General features: G+C 43.5%; 1 protein-coding gene across 1 annotated transcript; it reads right to left on the bottom strand.

Moving 5' to 3' along the window:
• Nucleotides 1-1,797: 1,797 nt before the first annotated feature.
• Nucleotides 1,798-15,794, bottom strand: LOC147427489 (CRAL-TRIO domain-containing protein C23B6.04c-like). The gene is made up of 8 exons (XM_086496523.1): nucleotides 15,691-15,794; nucleotides 15,430-15,575; nucleotides 3,778-4,036; nucleotides 3,139-3,175; nucleotides 2,946-3,051; nucleotides 2,613-2,678; nucleotides 2,399-2,509; nucleotides 1,798-2,300 (listed from the first exon to the last, which is right to left on the bottom strand). The coding sequence occupies exons 2-8, from the start codon at nucleotides 15,571-15,573 to the stop codon at nucleotides 2,193-2,195; spliced, it is 831 nt and encodes a 276-aa protein (XP_086352649.1). The 5' UTR covers nucleotides 15,574-15,575; nucleotides 15,691-15,794; the 3' UTR covers nucleotides 1,798-2,192.
• Nucleotides 15,795-16,261: the final 467 nt, after the last annotated feature.

Below are 16,261 nucleotides of genomic sequence, written 5' to 3'. Positions count from 1 at the left end.
TGTAATCCTTTGGATTACACTTGTGCTGACGAATTTTTATTTTAGATGCGTTTTGATCCTCATTTTGGAGTTACATTGCATTCGTATGCAAAAATGTTAAGATTCGAGATTTTGCAGATTTACAGTTTGATTACAGTATACATATATATTGTTTGGCTCAATGAAACATGTGTATGTGATGGATTGTGGTTGCAGGTGATAATTTACTATTTTTACCATACTATTTCAAGACTTGATGAAGGGTTAAAAACATGTCATCCAAAAATGATGAGATTAACTAGATTGTTAGTGAGAAGCTGAACAAAAACAACTTCCATGCTTGGAACTTCAAAATGACCAATTTTCCTATGAATAGAGATATTGAGACCACATTGATCGAGAGCATGAGACAACACCACCGTTACTAGAGGAAGATGCAAGTGCTATGCAAATAAAGCCGTTCAAAGATTGAAACTAAGGAGCTTAGAAGGTCATGTATTGGCTTTTTGTGAATGTGCAAGACACTATGATTAAGCACATACAAGATACTTATACCCCTAAAGAGACTTGAGACACGTTACTGTCATTGGATGTGACCACACAAAGACAAGGAAGCTGTAGTTGGAGACTGAGATGAATACGTGCAGAAGAAAAAACTATCCATCAATGACTATTCACTGAAAATAAAGAACATATGTGAATCACTTGCACTGAATGGTGTTACAGTTGATGATGATGATAAAGTTGAAGTCTGTCTACGAGGTTTGGGTCCAACATACAAACAGTCTAAACCTAGTATCCATATTTGAGAAAACATTCTCTCATTTACAAATTTGATGTCCTTATTCATTGTGAAAGAGAAGTAACTTAAGAAAGACTCCTCTATGCAAGGTGGAAATAATTTTGAACATATCTTTTTCAATAACAAAGGAAGATGAAGAAGACATGGTACAAGTCGTGGATGAGACCGAGGAAGAGGCAACCACCAAGCACAACAAAAAATTAACAATTAGGATCAAAATGCAGATGATTAAAGAAACTTTGAAAGTAGGGGAAGTCCAAGTGGTCGTGGAAATGCACAACACAATAACACCAAGTCAACACGAGAATATAGTATGTTGAGGTTGTGGGAGACTGTTTAGACAAGAGACAACAAAACAATTATGTAACAATAACAGAAATGTAGATAGTTTATTTATGGTGCAACACATGCTGAATACTATCTGCAAATGTGACAAAATTCAATGATAGTATCTGGTATGTTGATTTTGGTGCATCAAATCACATGACTAGTCATGGTGAATGGTTCAAAGAAATGCATGTCATGGTGAATGGTTCAAAGAAATGAAGACTTTACAAAATCTTAGCTATGTAAAAATTGAGAATAATACTCCACATTCCATTATGCATATAAGGAATGTTATATTGTCCTAACATATGGTAAAGTGAAGTACCTGGCTGGTATATTGCATGCACCCAACATCACAAAGAATCTAGGAAAATTGTTGAGCAAAACTTGCATGTCAGGTTTAACTCTGATACTCTCTTTATTGAAGAGTATAAGACGAATCAAAGGCTAGTTGTAAGGAAAGAAAGTGGACATAATGTTTACTTTGGATGTAAATGTGCCCGAAGTGAATGCTGCCATGTTTGCACGAGGTACAGGTGTTGTTCAAGATATTGAGATTTGACACAAACGTATTGGTCATGTAAGTTTGCAGAGGCTGAAGATGATGCAAACTAAAGAGATGGTTAGAGGTTTGTCGACATTTAAAGTTTCTAAAAAACAGAAGATTTGTGAAGCCTGTCACATTTGAATGATAGAAAGGTTATTCCAGTTTCTTATCTTATTCACACACACACACACACACACACGAGAGGAGATATCTTTTACATCGTAGGAACAATCCTAATCCCAAGAGAGAAGAAGAAGAAGAAGAAGAGAGTTTGAACGTCGTGGGAACTATCCCAAGAGACCTTAAAGATCTATCCAACAAGGAGAGTTGAACTCAAGACCTGTCATGTGAGAGAGAGAGAGAGAGAGAGAGAGAGAGAGAGAGAGCATTTCACCAGTGTCCAGGTCTCACCAAACACCGGTAATGCACATATGCAAAACAGCCCACTTAAAAAGGGCATCAACTGCCACCAATGTATCAGTCTACCACATCAATGCTATCTAGCAAGCTTGCAAATTGCATGCTGACATGTGAGTTCTAGACCGGAACAAGAGACATCTTGCCCCCATATGTATCTGGAAGTTGATCTTCATCGATCTCATCGAGCAACACTGACTGTAATTCTTTATCCTCCACAAAGAGCATCTGCAGCATGCACCACCATTTACCAAAAGCTAGCCTGAAGCCAAACATTTAGTTCATTTTGCAATGGTGGATGTGGACACAAGGAACAGGACACTTACCCTCTCTCTGGTAAATTTGTTGAAAAATGGAGATGTAACCTTCCATGCTGCCCAGAATATGAAGGGTACATGTATCAAAATCATCTTACCCAGATGATTCATGTAGTGATCCTGCTCAATGCGCCAGAGAAGAATGAGTACGAGTGTTTTGACAAGAGATTTATGAAGGAAACTTTTCCGAATCAACAATCATTTGAACAGCTTTGGACGCTACGTATTGATGGATCAATTCCCTTCCCTTCCCTTCCAGAAATGAAACCCGAACTTGCGCCAAATAGAGCTGCAGAACTTCCATAATCAAATAATCGTCTGACCAAGGATATGGGACTTTGGCCTTCTTTTGAAGAGTGAAGGCATGCATAGGTAAAGCTTTTGCTAAATGAAGAACAAAGTGCAACGAATTTAAAAACGAAATGATGCATCTAGACATAGTATATCTAGAATCTGCCATCAGAAATTTTGAGCATAACAAGTGCCTATTTCAGCAAATGTCTAAATTCATCAAACCATCAGTTTCCATTGCATGAAGCAATAGTACAACGCAAACCTGTAGTATATCCAGAAGAGCCAAGTAACCGCGAACATCTACGCTTTTGTAGCTCCAGCCAGCCAGGTCTACTATCACCATGAGCTCCTTACACCTATGTTTTGTGCTGCAATCATTTGTGACATCAGCAATAAAATTAAGCAGTTTTCTAGTAACTTCCACAAGAAAAAGAAAATTGGGTGCCTGGGCATACCTGAAAACAGCTTTTTCAAATGAATAAACAATATAACCTGTGAGGAAGAAAAATCACAAAAACTAGTATGTAATATTAGCGTCTCAATCAAGGAAGATTAAGGAAGCTTACACTAAAAATTCGTGGAACTCTTAAATATTGAATTGTACTGAACAAATGAAACAAAGAAATAGAGTGTACAGAAACAGTCCCCTTGAGAAACCTTGCAAATTCTCTCAAGCAACAAGCATTCTAGATTCATGCTAGCGAGACATCACAAGAAACCAGGAAAAAAGTGTGTCGATGAGCACAAATGGTCCTGATCCTGGCAAAGCATTCTCTAGAGCAAGGACCAACAGGAAATGAAATCACTCCAAAACCTAAAACTCATGTGAGTAAAGAAACCGATAAATTAGCAAAAATGCTAAGGAAAACCAGAGGCTAAGAGAATCCCATGTAAGCAAGCTGTGGAAGTAATTGCATCTTTGGGCAGTGGCGCATGATTTTTGTTCTGGCAATATATAAAAGCAAAAATGCTGGCATGCCCACAATCTGCTACCATTCCTTGAAAATTTTTGATGATATGAACGCGTTTTGCAGTGTTGGTTATTGAATAGCATACATAAAGATAGACCAAATTACATAGAGACAGACACATACGCTTGAACTCTTCCAAATCTCGATCAAAAGCATCGTGCCTCACAATAAGAAATACTCCTATAGTTCTGCCCTTCTTGTCGTGGCCTTGTAAACAAAGCTTCCCCTTTTTGCGCTCTGTACTAATGTCATCTTCTGGGATATGACCAAGTGGAGCGTAAGTACGCCACCACTTTAAGTGATACACTAGAGCTTCAGATGCCTTTTTGGGATCCCAAGAGTTTGTGGCCAAAAATCGTTCAAGAGTTGCCTCATCCAACTCCTGAGATGATATAAAACATAAACATAAATCATTGATATCTCTTCTCCGAAAGTTTATACATGGTGTAACTGAACAAAAGAACATTCTAGCCATAGAGATTGATACTTTGTCAAGTGCACAATAAAATGGGTCCATGATGGGGTGCCAATGTACTGAATGCATTGTTTCATCACTCATCTTCATTGTATGTGTGTGCAAGTGTGTGCATTTGGGCTCATGCCTGTGCAGCATGACTATGTGCAAGCAAGCGTGCATACATGCAGGCATGTGTTTCAAGATTCATGCTTGTGCTGATACAAGTATACATGGGCACGGAGTATTCTGGGTGGGGTGTGTGTAAGCAATGTTAGGATTTGAAAAGCTCCTTATTCTTTCAAAAGTCAGGCACTAGGAAGTAGTATCGTTCCTCATGGAAGCGGAAATTTTCAGCTTGCTGTTCTAATGACAAAATATCACAAAAGTACAAATTGATTTTTGAAACATAGCGACATGGTTTTTTTAAGAAAATAAGAAAGAAGCATGTTTGTGTTAAGAGTTCAAATTCCTGTCCGGCGGTTGCTCAAGTATCTTCTAGGAGCAGATTAGGGAGTTGGGGCTGTTTTGTGGCTGTGCCTGGCCGTATGTGAGGTAGACATACCTTTTCAACGGTGCATTCCACGGTGCTACCCAACTGGTGGCTGGCATGAGGCGGGACTCCTGTTCCTAGGGTTTCCCGTGGTTAGAATCTCCAATGCTTTGCAGATGATGCTTTGCAGATCTGCTACTAAATGTGTGTACTAGGGCACTTTCAGTGTATTTTTTAATAGTCTAGGTCCTATTTTACTAAGTCCTGGGGTTCTATTGGAGGTAGCGCACATTTGACATTTGCCTATATAGGAAAACCCCACCTCTGTACTTTTTGACCATATGATCAATGCAAAGCAGTCATGTTTTGGGCCTCTTTCTCTCTCTAGAGTTTGCATATGGGGTTTTCTCTCTCTTCTCTCTAGCTTTTTCAGCCCCAACGTTTTTGCTCTCTCTATCCCATTTGCTCGCAATCTCTCTCTCCTTCTAGTGCTCCTCTCTCTCTGCTTGGACACCCTACACAGCAAGGCTCTCTTGCGATGTGTGCACCTGTGCCCGTTCGGTGAGCGGTGCGTGGTAGAAGATCGATTCCCGGTAGATCTATCGCGATAGATCCGAGATCCATTGGTTGCCCGCTTGCGAGAGGAGGTTTGCTTGCAATTGTAGACGAGATCGCAACCCAATTCACCCTTTTCCATTGCACCTTAGATATGGTATCAGAGCCACAATGAGCTCTCAAGTCGGATTGATGATTTGTGTGAGTTTTTGGTGTTGAAATTTCGCGACAAAAAGAGACGGTTTGTTGTTTTTCTGCTGTTTTCACTCATTTGGAGCTGACCTTGGCTGTAATGGACTGATTTGAAGGTTTCCCTTCATCTATCTCGACCTAGCCTTGTCACATGTCCAATCTCTCTAACATTATGGAGAGGGGGTGATGCTTCTTATTGCAACTCGGTCCATGATGAAGTACGACACGAGGAAGTCAATGATAGAGCTCTTGTCAACGAGGAGTGGGGAGATTGGTCCGAGTTTTACTTTGGCGTAGGTGATCAATCAATCAAGATGCCTACCCTTCCTACCTTTCCCACGGATCGGCAATTGAATGGCGACAACTATGCCATTTGGAAAGCGACCATGACGGCGGTCTTCGACTCTTACGAGCTTGGAGGCTTTGTTACGAGCAACTTTCTAAAGCCAAGGGTTCCTTCAGGAGCGAAGCTATGGGAGTGTGTCAATGCTTGAATTTGATCATTCATCATCCTCAATCACGTGCACAGTTAACCCTCTGTGCAGGTGGACATACTAACTCCTACCTCTAGGGTTTAGGACAAGCTGGGAAGTGTGCTGGCACCTTGTGAGCCTGTATGCAGGACGTGCATGTCCAGGCACTTTAGAGTAGTTTCATACCCTCTGATTGCACATGAGCACAACTAGTGTCTGCTAGGTGTAGGAACTGGGGAATGTTCGGATACAGCAACATTCGTACCAAGCCTAGGTAATAACTACATACGAAGCACCTCTTATTAGTAGTTCATCAGTTTATTGATAACTCGCATATTAGCATCATTTTATAGAGTCGTGAGGGCTCAATCTGACACTGCTCGAACCAGGCTATATTAGCTATATAGGAGACCCTAGGGGTCTCCTCTCCATGCAAAAAAGAAGTACCTGCAATACCAATACCTAGCAACACAAGTATCACCTAGCGTTTTCACCAACACCTCCAATTTTTGCCCAGCATCAGCTCACAGCACTCAATTAGTCTACAGCACCTGATCAGCCCTAGCATTAGCGGTTTTCGGCCCTAACCTTGCCGTACTGTCGCAAATCCAGCCAGTCACTTGAGCGTTCAGCCCTCATATTAGCCAACATTTTTCAGTTTTCAGCCATCCTCTGCACCTATCATCAACACCCTTGACATCGACTATAATAGGCTTGTCATCAGTTGCAAATCCCATCAGTTCCCTTTGCGTTTTCAGATTTCAAACCTTAGCCTCTCAAATCCCAGCACCTACAGCAAGATCCCATCAGCATCTCAACATCTAGGAGCAATGTATCCACATTTCTGCGATCTAAAGCAAATACCTCTTTGGGCCCTTGGAGGGGGGTTTGGGATCCCATATGGTGTTAGTCCCCTCTCTCTCTATAAATCACTCACAGAACCTTCACTCACAGTATCGTTCTTTCTTCTCTCTCTTAGTCTTTGCACATCTCTCTCATGAAATAAGAGGAACCTGGAGTACGCATTGAGCACTAATCTTGAGTTATTACCATAAATCACTTACGTTGCACATTACATCAATAGTACACAATCTGTCATCAGTCACATCCAATTGATGAAGGATGCGAAGCAGATTCGGGATCGGCTTTCATCTTTATATGATTGAGCTCTCCAATGAAGCGGATAGCTTTGGAGGTGCAGTTGAGGACCCTGGATGCGAAGTACTCATCCATGAGGGATCACATCAACAAGATGCAGGAGCTTCAACAAGAGATACTTCATATAGGAAAGCTTATCAATCAAAGGACATGGCCATCCAGCTTCTGACCCAGTTACCTCCTCTGAATACCAATTTCTATTCTTTGTTGATTACCAGAGGCTAGCTGAATACCATTTCTTGGAACGATTGTTCCAATGGTGTTTTATCAGGAGGAGCGGTTCAATACAAGGAAGAAGCCAAGCTCCAAAGACTTGACCGGTTCAATATGGGGAGGAGCGGTTCAATATGGAAAAGAAGCCAGGCTTCAACAGTTCTTCCAACAACAACAAGAAGCAGAAGGGTGAGAAGAAAAACAGCAACAATCCAAAAAAGAGAGACGTTGAAAAGGAAGCCTTGGAAGGTGGATCGGCATTGCAATCATTGTGGGGAAAAGAGCCATTATTGGTGGAAGTGTCCAAAGCGAGTTGGAGATGCTTCGACTTCTACGGCGGCAGTACAATCACTAGCCTTTGCTCATTTGGAGATTCTACCCTCAACGGATTCTCCAACAACATCGGAGATTGAGATAGTCCTTGCAGTTCGAGATGGTCGTTATTAGATTCTTGATAGTGGTGCCTCACAACACATGACACCTTAGAAGGATCTTTTGCCCAACATGCAACGGCACAGAGGTATTATTTTCATTAGCGACAAATCTGGAATTCCTTTTCATAGCGAGGGTTCCATGGAGTTGATTCCAGATAGCAGAGGGGGTATGCATACCTCCAAGGTTCTTTATGCTCAGAAGCTGGGTTTTCATCTTATGTTTGTGCACGAGGTATGCAAGCTAGACATGGAGGTGATTTTCACAGAGGATGTGGTGTCCATTCAGGATCGAGACTCTCGCAAGGAGGTCAGAGGGGACAGAGTGGAGAATGCTCTCTACAAGCTCCGTAATTTTTGTGATCAGATGATTGAAGGCTTACCAGATGTTGAAGTAAACATGAGAAATGCATTTCTTGCATTTATAGAAAGCAACATAGAGAGGCTATTCAGAAGCACTCTACACACCGAGCTACTGCAGTTTTGGAGTTGGTTCACACCGACCTTTGTGGACCCATGTAAAGTCCTTCCCTAGGCAGAGGTCTTTATTTCATGTTTTTGGTGGATGATTTCAGCCGCTCTACTTGGGTATATTTTCTACAACACAAGTCAGAGGCATTTGATCTTTTTAAGAATTGGCGTGCTCTTGTGGAGAAAGAGAGCAATAAAGTGTTGAGGACAATTTGATCGGACAAAGGTGGGGAGTTTATCGCCAAAGCAGTCATTCAGTTTTATGCAGACCATGGCATCAAGCAGGAGCTTGCAAAATCTGGATCACCCTTAGTGTAACAGAGACAAGCACCACGTGCTAACAGAAAAGCACAGACGGAAAAACTTTAAGCACTTCATACAACAACTGAATTGAAAGAGAGACGACACACAAGACGGGAAGTGGTGAGTTCCACCCCGAGAGAGCATTGGCCCAAACCTTGGCGCCCCTTTCGGTATTTCTTTATATTACTTGAACTCAATACAATGCCGATACTCGCGCTCTACACCTTCACCCAGAAGCGTGTCAGAGATTGAGCCCTCTACTAGGTTTGGGGCCAATACTCTCTGGGGTGGAATTCCGCCACTCCGTGTCGCGTGTGCTCTCTCTCTCTCTCTTTCAGTTCAGTTGTTATTGAAGTGCTAAAAGTCTGATGCCCGTCTTGTGACAGTCCAGACCAAGGAGAGAATGCATGTGTGTGTGTGTGTGTGTGTGTGTGTGAGAGAGAGAGAGAGAGAGAGAGAGAGAGAGAGAGAGAGACTTCTGAACCAACCAACCTTGGCAATAAATAATTGATAATAATACAATGGGGACAATGGGTTGTTTATATATCCACATCAATAAATTGCCCTACCCAAGGTTTGACAAGTAAAATAAATACCTAAAACCAAAATAAATACTGGGATCACATTGGGCTATTCACTTGAGATGCTACCAACTTAACACCCTCTCTGCAGCTCATAGACATAAATGGTGAGATTAAGTCGATGAAGAAGCTACCATGGACACCCCGGCAATAGCTGTCATGCTGGATACACCTCGGATTTGCTAGTATCAACGTGTCACCTGAACACCAATTGCCTTTTAGAAAGTTGAACTGTAGACCATACTACGTTCAAGAATTCCCATTTCTGGACTGCGAACACATCATGTCCAAATACTCTAAGATAATGAACTTTGAAACACATCCTGTCCATAATCCAGCCAACAACAATGGATTGGTGCACTCATCCATGGTGTTTTAGATGAGTCTAATTGGTTCCTTGCCAGATGCATGTGCCTTAAACCCAACCCACGGGTTCAAACATAAATAACTTAATTTCAACACAAGGGTCCAAATTATTTATAGGGAGTACTGCTTGCCCCTCTCTGCCACTAACAAGCCTCTACTTGGCTGAAGCTAGTGGCGGCAATGGTATCCGCTTGATTAGAAGGAGGGAGCCCTTGCCAATGTAGTCACCCTGTCACAAAGTAATGACGTGGCATGTCCGATCGGAGAAACCCCAGTGAAACTCCCGTCCAATGGGTGGATCTGTGAGGCTAAGGGCTGAAAGTTGATCGTCCAAGGACGTTGATGACAGTGCAGTACTAAGGCTGAAAACGCTGATGCAATGGGTGGCAAAAACGTTGGACAGCCACTGTGCTTGAGAGGCTCTACTGCTCTGCTCTTCTCTTCCAGCGCTAGGGTTGGTTTCTTTTATAAGAATTATAGGCTGAATCGGACAAGTTTTTCAACAAACTCACGAGTTTTGAAAAGAATTCCAAAAATCACTTATAAATAAATGACCTATAAGAGGTGGTTTACACGGTAAAATGCCTTCATGCTGAAATGACTGTATTGTACAAGAGAGGGTATGTAACTATGACTGGCCTGGACATGCACGTCCTGCTAGAGGCTCATAGAGGTGCCAGCAGGCTAGGTCCTACGCTAAGACTCATGCTAGACTGTAGCAGAAGTATGTCCACATAGTGCAAGTGAAGTGCGCACGTGACAATAGAACTTCCGGGTGGAAACTTGATGGCAAATAACTATCTAAGAAGGGTGACTGCTCACATCGTAGAATCTCGATCAAACATTCCGACGAGCTTGAACTACATATCGTTGGCAGTCTTCAAATTTTGTATGGCTGGAAGAATTTCCTTTGTAAGAGATTCCGTAATGGCCGACATTGCCTTCGCATTACTCGCATCCCAATCAACACATGATTTTTGATACTCGTCGTCTTGAAGGAGGGTGTATCGTTGTTGGAGTCCCTAGTAGGAGCGGGGCTCCAAGCCATCGACAATATCCCATAAGCCTTTCCGTGTGAAGTAGAGTGACATAATCAAGTTCCAATGTGGGTAGTTATCGCCATTACTGGCGCTCGAGCAAGGGGGGCCCATGTTGAAGTTGCAAGATCTGGAAATGGTAGCTTGATTCCTTCTCGCACTCCAAAAAAAATGGCCGCAAAATCAAGGCCGCTCCAAAAGAGGCTTCCTTTGATGCCCCCTCTTTGACTCCGAGACCCTTGCGTCTAAATCTTCAACAATGCCCAATGCTACCCACCACTCTGCTCATAGCGTTTCAAAACGCTAGGTGAATAAGAGGGGGAGAGTTTGTCGACGTTACTGCTGGGGGCCACCACGAGCCAATAGAAAAGAACAAACTGAATAGACTTTTAGCACTTCAATAACAATTGAACTGAAAGAGAGAGACGACACGCGACACGGAGCGGCAGAATCCCACCCCAGAGAGTATTGGCCCCAAACCTTGGCGCCCCTTTCGGTATTTCTTTATATTGCATCAACGCAATACAAGCCGGTACTCTAGACTCTGCACCTTCTCCAAGAAGCATGCCAGAGAATGAGCCCTAACCTCATATTTAAAGGCCCTAGGCCCCAAAAGCCGTTTACAGTAAAAAGCCTTCAAACTCAAAAGGTTCTGGTCCCGAAAGCAATGCCAAAAAAGCTGCCAGCATAATTTACGGAAATCCGTACATCTTGCCACGTCATCAACCAACGCAAAACGCGGAAATCCGTACAGCCTGCCACGTTATCAGCAAGCGTAATTTTCGGAAATCTACCACGTCATCAGTAGCTCCGCAATTTTCAGTGTGTGTGTGTGGGTCCTTCTTTATTTTATTCCTTTATGTCACCTGGGGCCCCATCGGACGGGGTCCCCATAAGTAGGTAGGTTTGTTACTTGTTCTTCTTAGGGTTTAGGCCCCTCGGCCGACATCTGCAAGTTGGCTCCCTTCTTCAAGGCTTTGACACGTCAGCAGTTTGTGACGGGCCCCGTTGCTGTTAAGACTTGCAAGGGGGGTAGCATTTCGACACGCTGTCGCAAGGAGAGGAAAAATGCAAGCATGGAAGTTCAACATTTCAAAACACAGGCGGGGGAGGGATGGCACCTTGGCCGTCAAAAGCTTCTTTTTGGCGCTAGCGACGTCAGCGTTTTAAAACGTAGCAAAGCATTGCCAAGCCCCAGAGTTTAAAACGTAGGGTGCAGTAGAAAAGTGGGTGGCGCCGCCGGCACGGGGAGGGGATCTTCCCGGCTTCTCTCTACTTCTTCTCAACGTGCTAGGTGCTCCACCAAGGCTCTCATACCATGTCGAAGTCAACAATTCAGAAGCGTCCAAACCAAGGAGAGAATGAGAGAGAGAGAGAGAGAGAGAGAGAGAGAGAGAGAGAGATTTTGGACCAACCTTGGCAATGAGTAAGTGATAATAATACAATGGAGGCAATGGGTTGTATATATACTCACCTCAATAAATTGCCCTACCTAGACTTTGACAAATAAGTAAAATAAATACCTAGAGCCAATGAGTAAGTGATAATAATGGGGGCATTGGGTTGTTTATATACTCATCTCAGTAAATTGCCCTACCCAGACTTTGACAAATAAGTAATATAAATACCTAAAGCCAAAATAGTTATTGGGATCACATTGGGGTATTCACTTGAGATGCTACTAACTTTAACACTTTCATCTTTATATGATAGAGTTTCTCCAATGAAGCGGGTTGCTTTTTTGGAGGTGCAATTGAGGACCCTGGATAACAAGCAATCATCTATGAGGGTGTCAAAGTCGACGATGCGGAAGAATAGAGACCAAGGGGGAGAGAGAGAGAGAGAGAGAGAGAGAGAGAGAGAGAGAGAGAGAGAGAGAGAGAGAAACTCCTGAACCATCAACCTTGGCAATGAATAACTAAATGTGTAATACAATAGAGGCAAGGGGTTGCATATATAGTAGCCTCAGCAAATTGCCCTACCCAGACTTTGACAAATAAGAAAAATAAATACGTAAAAGCCAAAATAAATAACGGGTTCACATTGGGCAGTTCACTTGAGATGCAAAAACCCTAACACCCTCTCTGCAGCTCACGGTGGACATAAATAGTGAGACCAAGTCGATGAAGAGGCTACCATGGACGCCCTAGTAGAAGGCCTTGGACTACTGGATACACCTCAGTTTTGCTACCCTCAACTTTATACCCTTTAAGAATGCCATCTTGAGCATCGATTGCCTTTTCATTCGTGACCTCTGAACACATCACGTCCAAAATACTTCCAAGATAATGAATTGTGGAGCACATCCTATTCATGATTGGACCAACAACAATGGATTGTTGCACTCATCCATAGTGTTTTAAAAACGTGTGATTGGTTCCCTGCCAGATGCAAGTGACTTGAACTCCGACCTATGCGTTCAAACACCAATAACTTGAACTCCAACACAAGGGTCCAAATTAATTATACGGAGCACTGTTTTTCCCCTCTCTGCCACTCACAAGCCTCTCTTTGGCTGAAGCTGGTAGCAGCACTAGTTTCCATGTGACTAGAAGGCGGGAGTCCATGCCAGTGTAGACTCCACTACACCACCAGCCTCTTGCTGTCCTTCCCTAAGTCACTACCACTGGTTTCCTCATGATGCTTGCTTTTACCTTTGTCCTTTATAGAATCTTTGGATCTGCAATCCTTAGCCAAATGACCACGATTTCCACAATTGTAACAACAGTTCTTTGTCTGCTTTCTGGAATCTGAAGCAGCAAGTGTTTCCTCTCACCGTTCTCAGAAATCTAAAGTTTGCGTTGAGTTATCAACACGGCTTCCTCCTCAATGAGAAAAGAGTTGAGATCATCAAAATTCAGCTTTTCCTTCATGACTTGTAGCCGAAGTGTCCTAGACACCATTTCATATGCCTCAAGCAACTTTGTAAGAACCAAAGCAGCTAATGGAGTACTTGTCAGTGCACTTTTCATAGCCGATAGTTGATCATGAATAACTTTAGCCTTCATAAGAAATGATTGCATGGAACTTCTTCGTGGAAACTGGATGGCAAATAACTGTCCAGGAAGGGTGACTGCTCGCATAGTAGAATCTTGATCAAACATTCCAACGAGCTTGAACCACATATCGTTGGCAGTCTTCAAAGTCTAATGGCTGGAGAAATGTCCTTTGTAAGAGATTCCGCAATGGCCGACATAGCCTTCGCATTAGTCACATCCCAATCGACACACGATTTGAGATATTCGTCATCTTGAAGGCAGGTGTACCTGTTGTTGGGATCCCTTGTGGGACGGGACTCCGAGCCCTCGACAGTATTACATAAGCCTTTCCATGAGAACCAAAGTCGCATGATCAAATTCCAATGAGCATAGTTATTGTCGTTCAATTTGTCACTGGCGCTCGAGCAAGGGGGGCCATGTTGAAGTTGCAAAAACTGGTAATCCGGGAAGCCTTCTCGCACTCCAAGGGTGGCCGTACTAATCAAGCCGCAAGATATACCTCCAAGCCGTACCAATTCCAAAGCCGGTCCAAAACCACAAGATTGGCACCAAGCTACTTAGCCAGGATTTTCTTCCTCTCTTTAGTTCAAAAAAATATACCCTCCCTTTTTAGCCCGTAGCGTTTTGTAATGCAGGGTGGGAAGGGGGTGCATCTGTGCTGCCAACAAGGAGGGCGCACAGTTTTACCCCTCTTGAGTCTATGAGAATGTCCGATTTTGTAGACTTTGTTCAAGGTAAAGTAGCCTTGAAGTAGTGGTCGGAACTAACTTGTAGCAACTCCCCCAACTCGGAAAGGGCACAAAAGGATATTGTTCTTCAAATTTCCTTCTTGGCTAAGAGGCCAAGGTTTCCATGATCAAAGCCTGAGCCAGTGAGCATACGTCATTGATTTGGTAGAGGCTCTTTGGTGCCTAGGAGTTACCTTGATTGAGCTTGGCTCGTACAACAGTTGAGTGGCAACGTTAAGTTGAGTGAGCTTCTTGTAGGCGCTCTTGGCCACGTAGATTGGGACAAAGCGCATGAAGTACTATCTTCCTAGTAGCCCGCATCTTGGAGAGTTGGCTACTCTAATGACAGACATTCGGTCGATGTAGCTCCTTTGGTCCATTTGGTCCCCTTTTGGACCTCATGTGGACTCTGGAGGGCTTAGAGGCGTTTCGCACTAAGCGGAAGTTAACCCCTACTGCGCACGTCACAGCTGAAGCTCTCTACCCCCGCCCTCTCTCAGTTACTCTGCCAAAAGAGGCGGAATTACACAAACCCCCGCCACAATCTACAGTTTCATCCGCAAGAAGACAAGGGAAATGTCGTCACTTCTACCCCCACCTTGCTGTGTGCGAAACACCTCTTACACATTTGCCCCCTTGGTCTCTTTGAATGGGTCCTCTACTTACCAGGTGGCCACCAAAGTGGTCAGACTCTGCAAACTAAGTTGATTCAATCATCCGTGAAGCTCGCGCTTGTGAAGGAACAAAGCCACGTCTTAGCCAGATTGCGTATGTTTTGCTTGCTTTGTTTGAGTTGAGCAGTGATGGCTCACTCTGTCTTCGTAGTTGGCTCAATGGGTCCCTGCTGGACCAGATCTTGGTTGAATGCATGAGAGCCTCTTTCGGGCCCTTGGTGTCTCTATCTTGTATGTGGCCATCTCTAGGCCATTTTTGAGACCATTGCAATCCATGTGTCTCTCCTCCGGGCAGGGCGAGCGGTGGGTTGGTCCCCCTGCCATCAGAGAGTGACTTCAGGGCGCTCAGTCTCGGTTTTGCCATTAAGGGATGGTGATCCATGCACCGGGAGTATGAAAGACTCTGAATCTCATTCACCTTTTCTTCATATACGCTAGGTCTTAGGGCATCATGAGAACCCCTCCAAGAGCTGCTTGTAACGGAGGGAGTGACATTCTTCCTACGTCCATTTACGCTGAGTCCTCAAGTAATGCATGTCAATTTCCATGCAGCAACAAGTCTCCCCTTAAATTTGCATGCATTTGTGTACATGCTCTCTCTCTCTCTCTCTCTCTCTCTCTCTCTCTCTCTCTCTCTCAACACACACCTGGGAGGAAAGGTCCGCGCTCTGCACGTGAGTGAGCATGAGTTGCAGCAATTTGCTGCGCTGGGATTCTTCAGAAGAGTCGTTATGCTCACAGTGTGCACAGTTGTCCTCTAGCGTTACGGCTGATAAATTGGTTGCATCCATAGCTGAAAATCTTAGAAACGCAGATGAAAGTGAGACACGAACTTAGAGGTGGACGGCTCTCTCTCTCTCTCTCTTTCTCTCTCAGAAAGAGGAGCTCTGTCAGAGATGGATACGTACGTCTAGGTGGCCAATGGAACGATCTCGACGCTCGTTCTCCAAATTGAAACTGAAAGTCTGAAATATATAGTGAGTTGGAAATGGCAATGACAATAAATTGCCATCCAATTTTGGCATGCTAGTTATCAGGCAATCGTCACACCAAACCTAGTTATAAGTTATTTAACCGATAAATGGGCCTTCTTCAATGCCACAGAAAGAAAATCGGCAGGCACACTAGAACTATACCTTGCACTTTGTGACTACCACATCGGGGGGATCAAGGGGGGCCTGCAATAGCTATCTAGGCTTCCCTTGGCGGAGGAGTTTTGGGGCAACGCCCCTTGAAGGCCGAAAATAGATGCATTTCGGGATGTGATTTTGTATGTATTTTTAGTCAAAATTGGAAGATATTCACCATGTGATAAGGAGTATCTTGATATTCACTTTTGTATGAGGGATTGACACACATTGCGTCTGTGGTAAAAAAGAACCGATGTGCTTTAGCAAGGTTTCTCCATGAACATAGCTTTCTTCTTTAGCTCAAAGAATTCTTCTTTAGATACTATGGATCAATTCAAAAACCATTTAC

Source organism: Adiantum capillus-veneris, chromosome 23, assembly GCF_014529385.1.
Source record: "Adiantum capillus-veneris isolate H3 chromosome 23, ASM1452938v2, whole genome shotgun sequence".
In the NCBI taxonomy this organism is placed as follows: Eukaryota; Viridiplantae; Streptophyta; class Polypodiopsida; order Polypodiales; family Pteridaceae; genus Adiantum; species Adiantum capillus-veneris.
The sequence above is the reverse complement of the archived record's forward strand: the minus strand, read 5'-3'. Positions and strand labels throughout refer to the sequence as shown.

What these genes read in the sequence shown, in the direction of transcription:
- LOC147427489 (XM_086496523.1), bottom strand. Translation starts at nt 15,573, where the DNA reads ATGGATGCAACCAATTTATCAGCCGTAACGCTAGAGGACAACTGTGCA. An exon ending in GCGCGGACCTTTCCTCCCAG is followed by an intron (nt 4,037 to 15,429) that starts GTGTGTGTTGAG and finishes ATATCATCTCAG; the next exon opens with GAGTTGGATGAGGCAACTCT. An exon ending in GGGAATTGATCCATCAATAC is followed by an intron (nt 2,510 to 2,612) that starts GTAGCGTCCAAA and finishes CGCATTGAGCAG; the next exon opens with GATCACTACATGAATCATCT.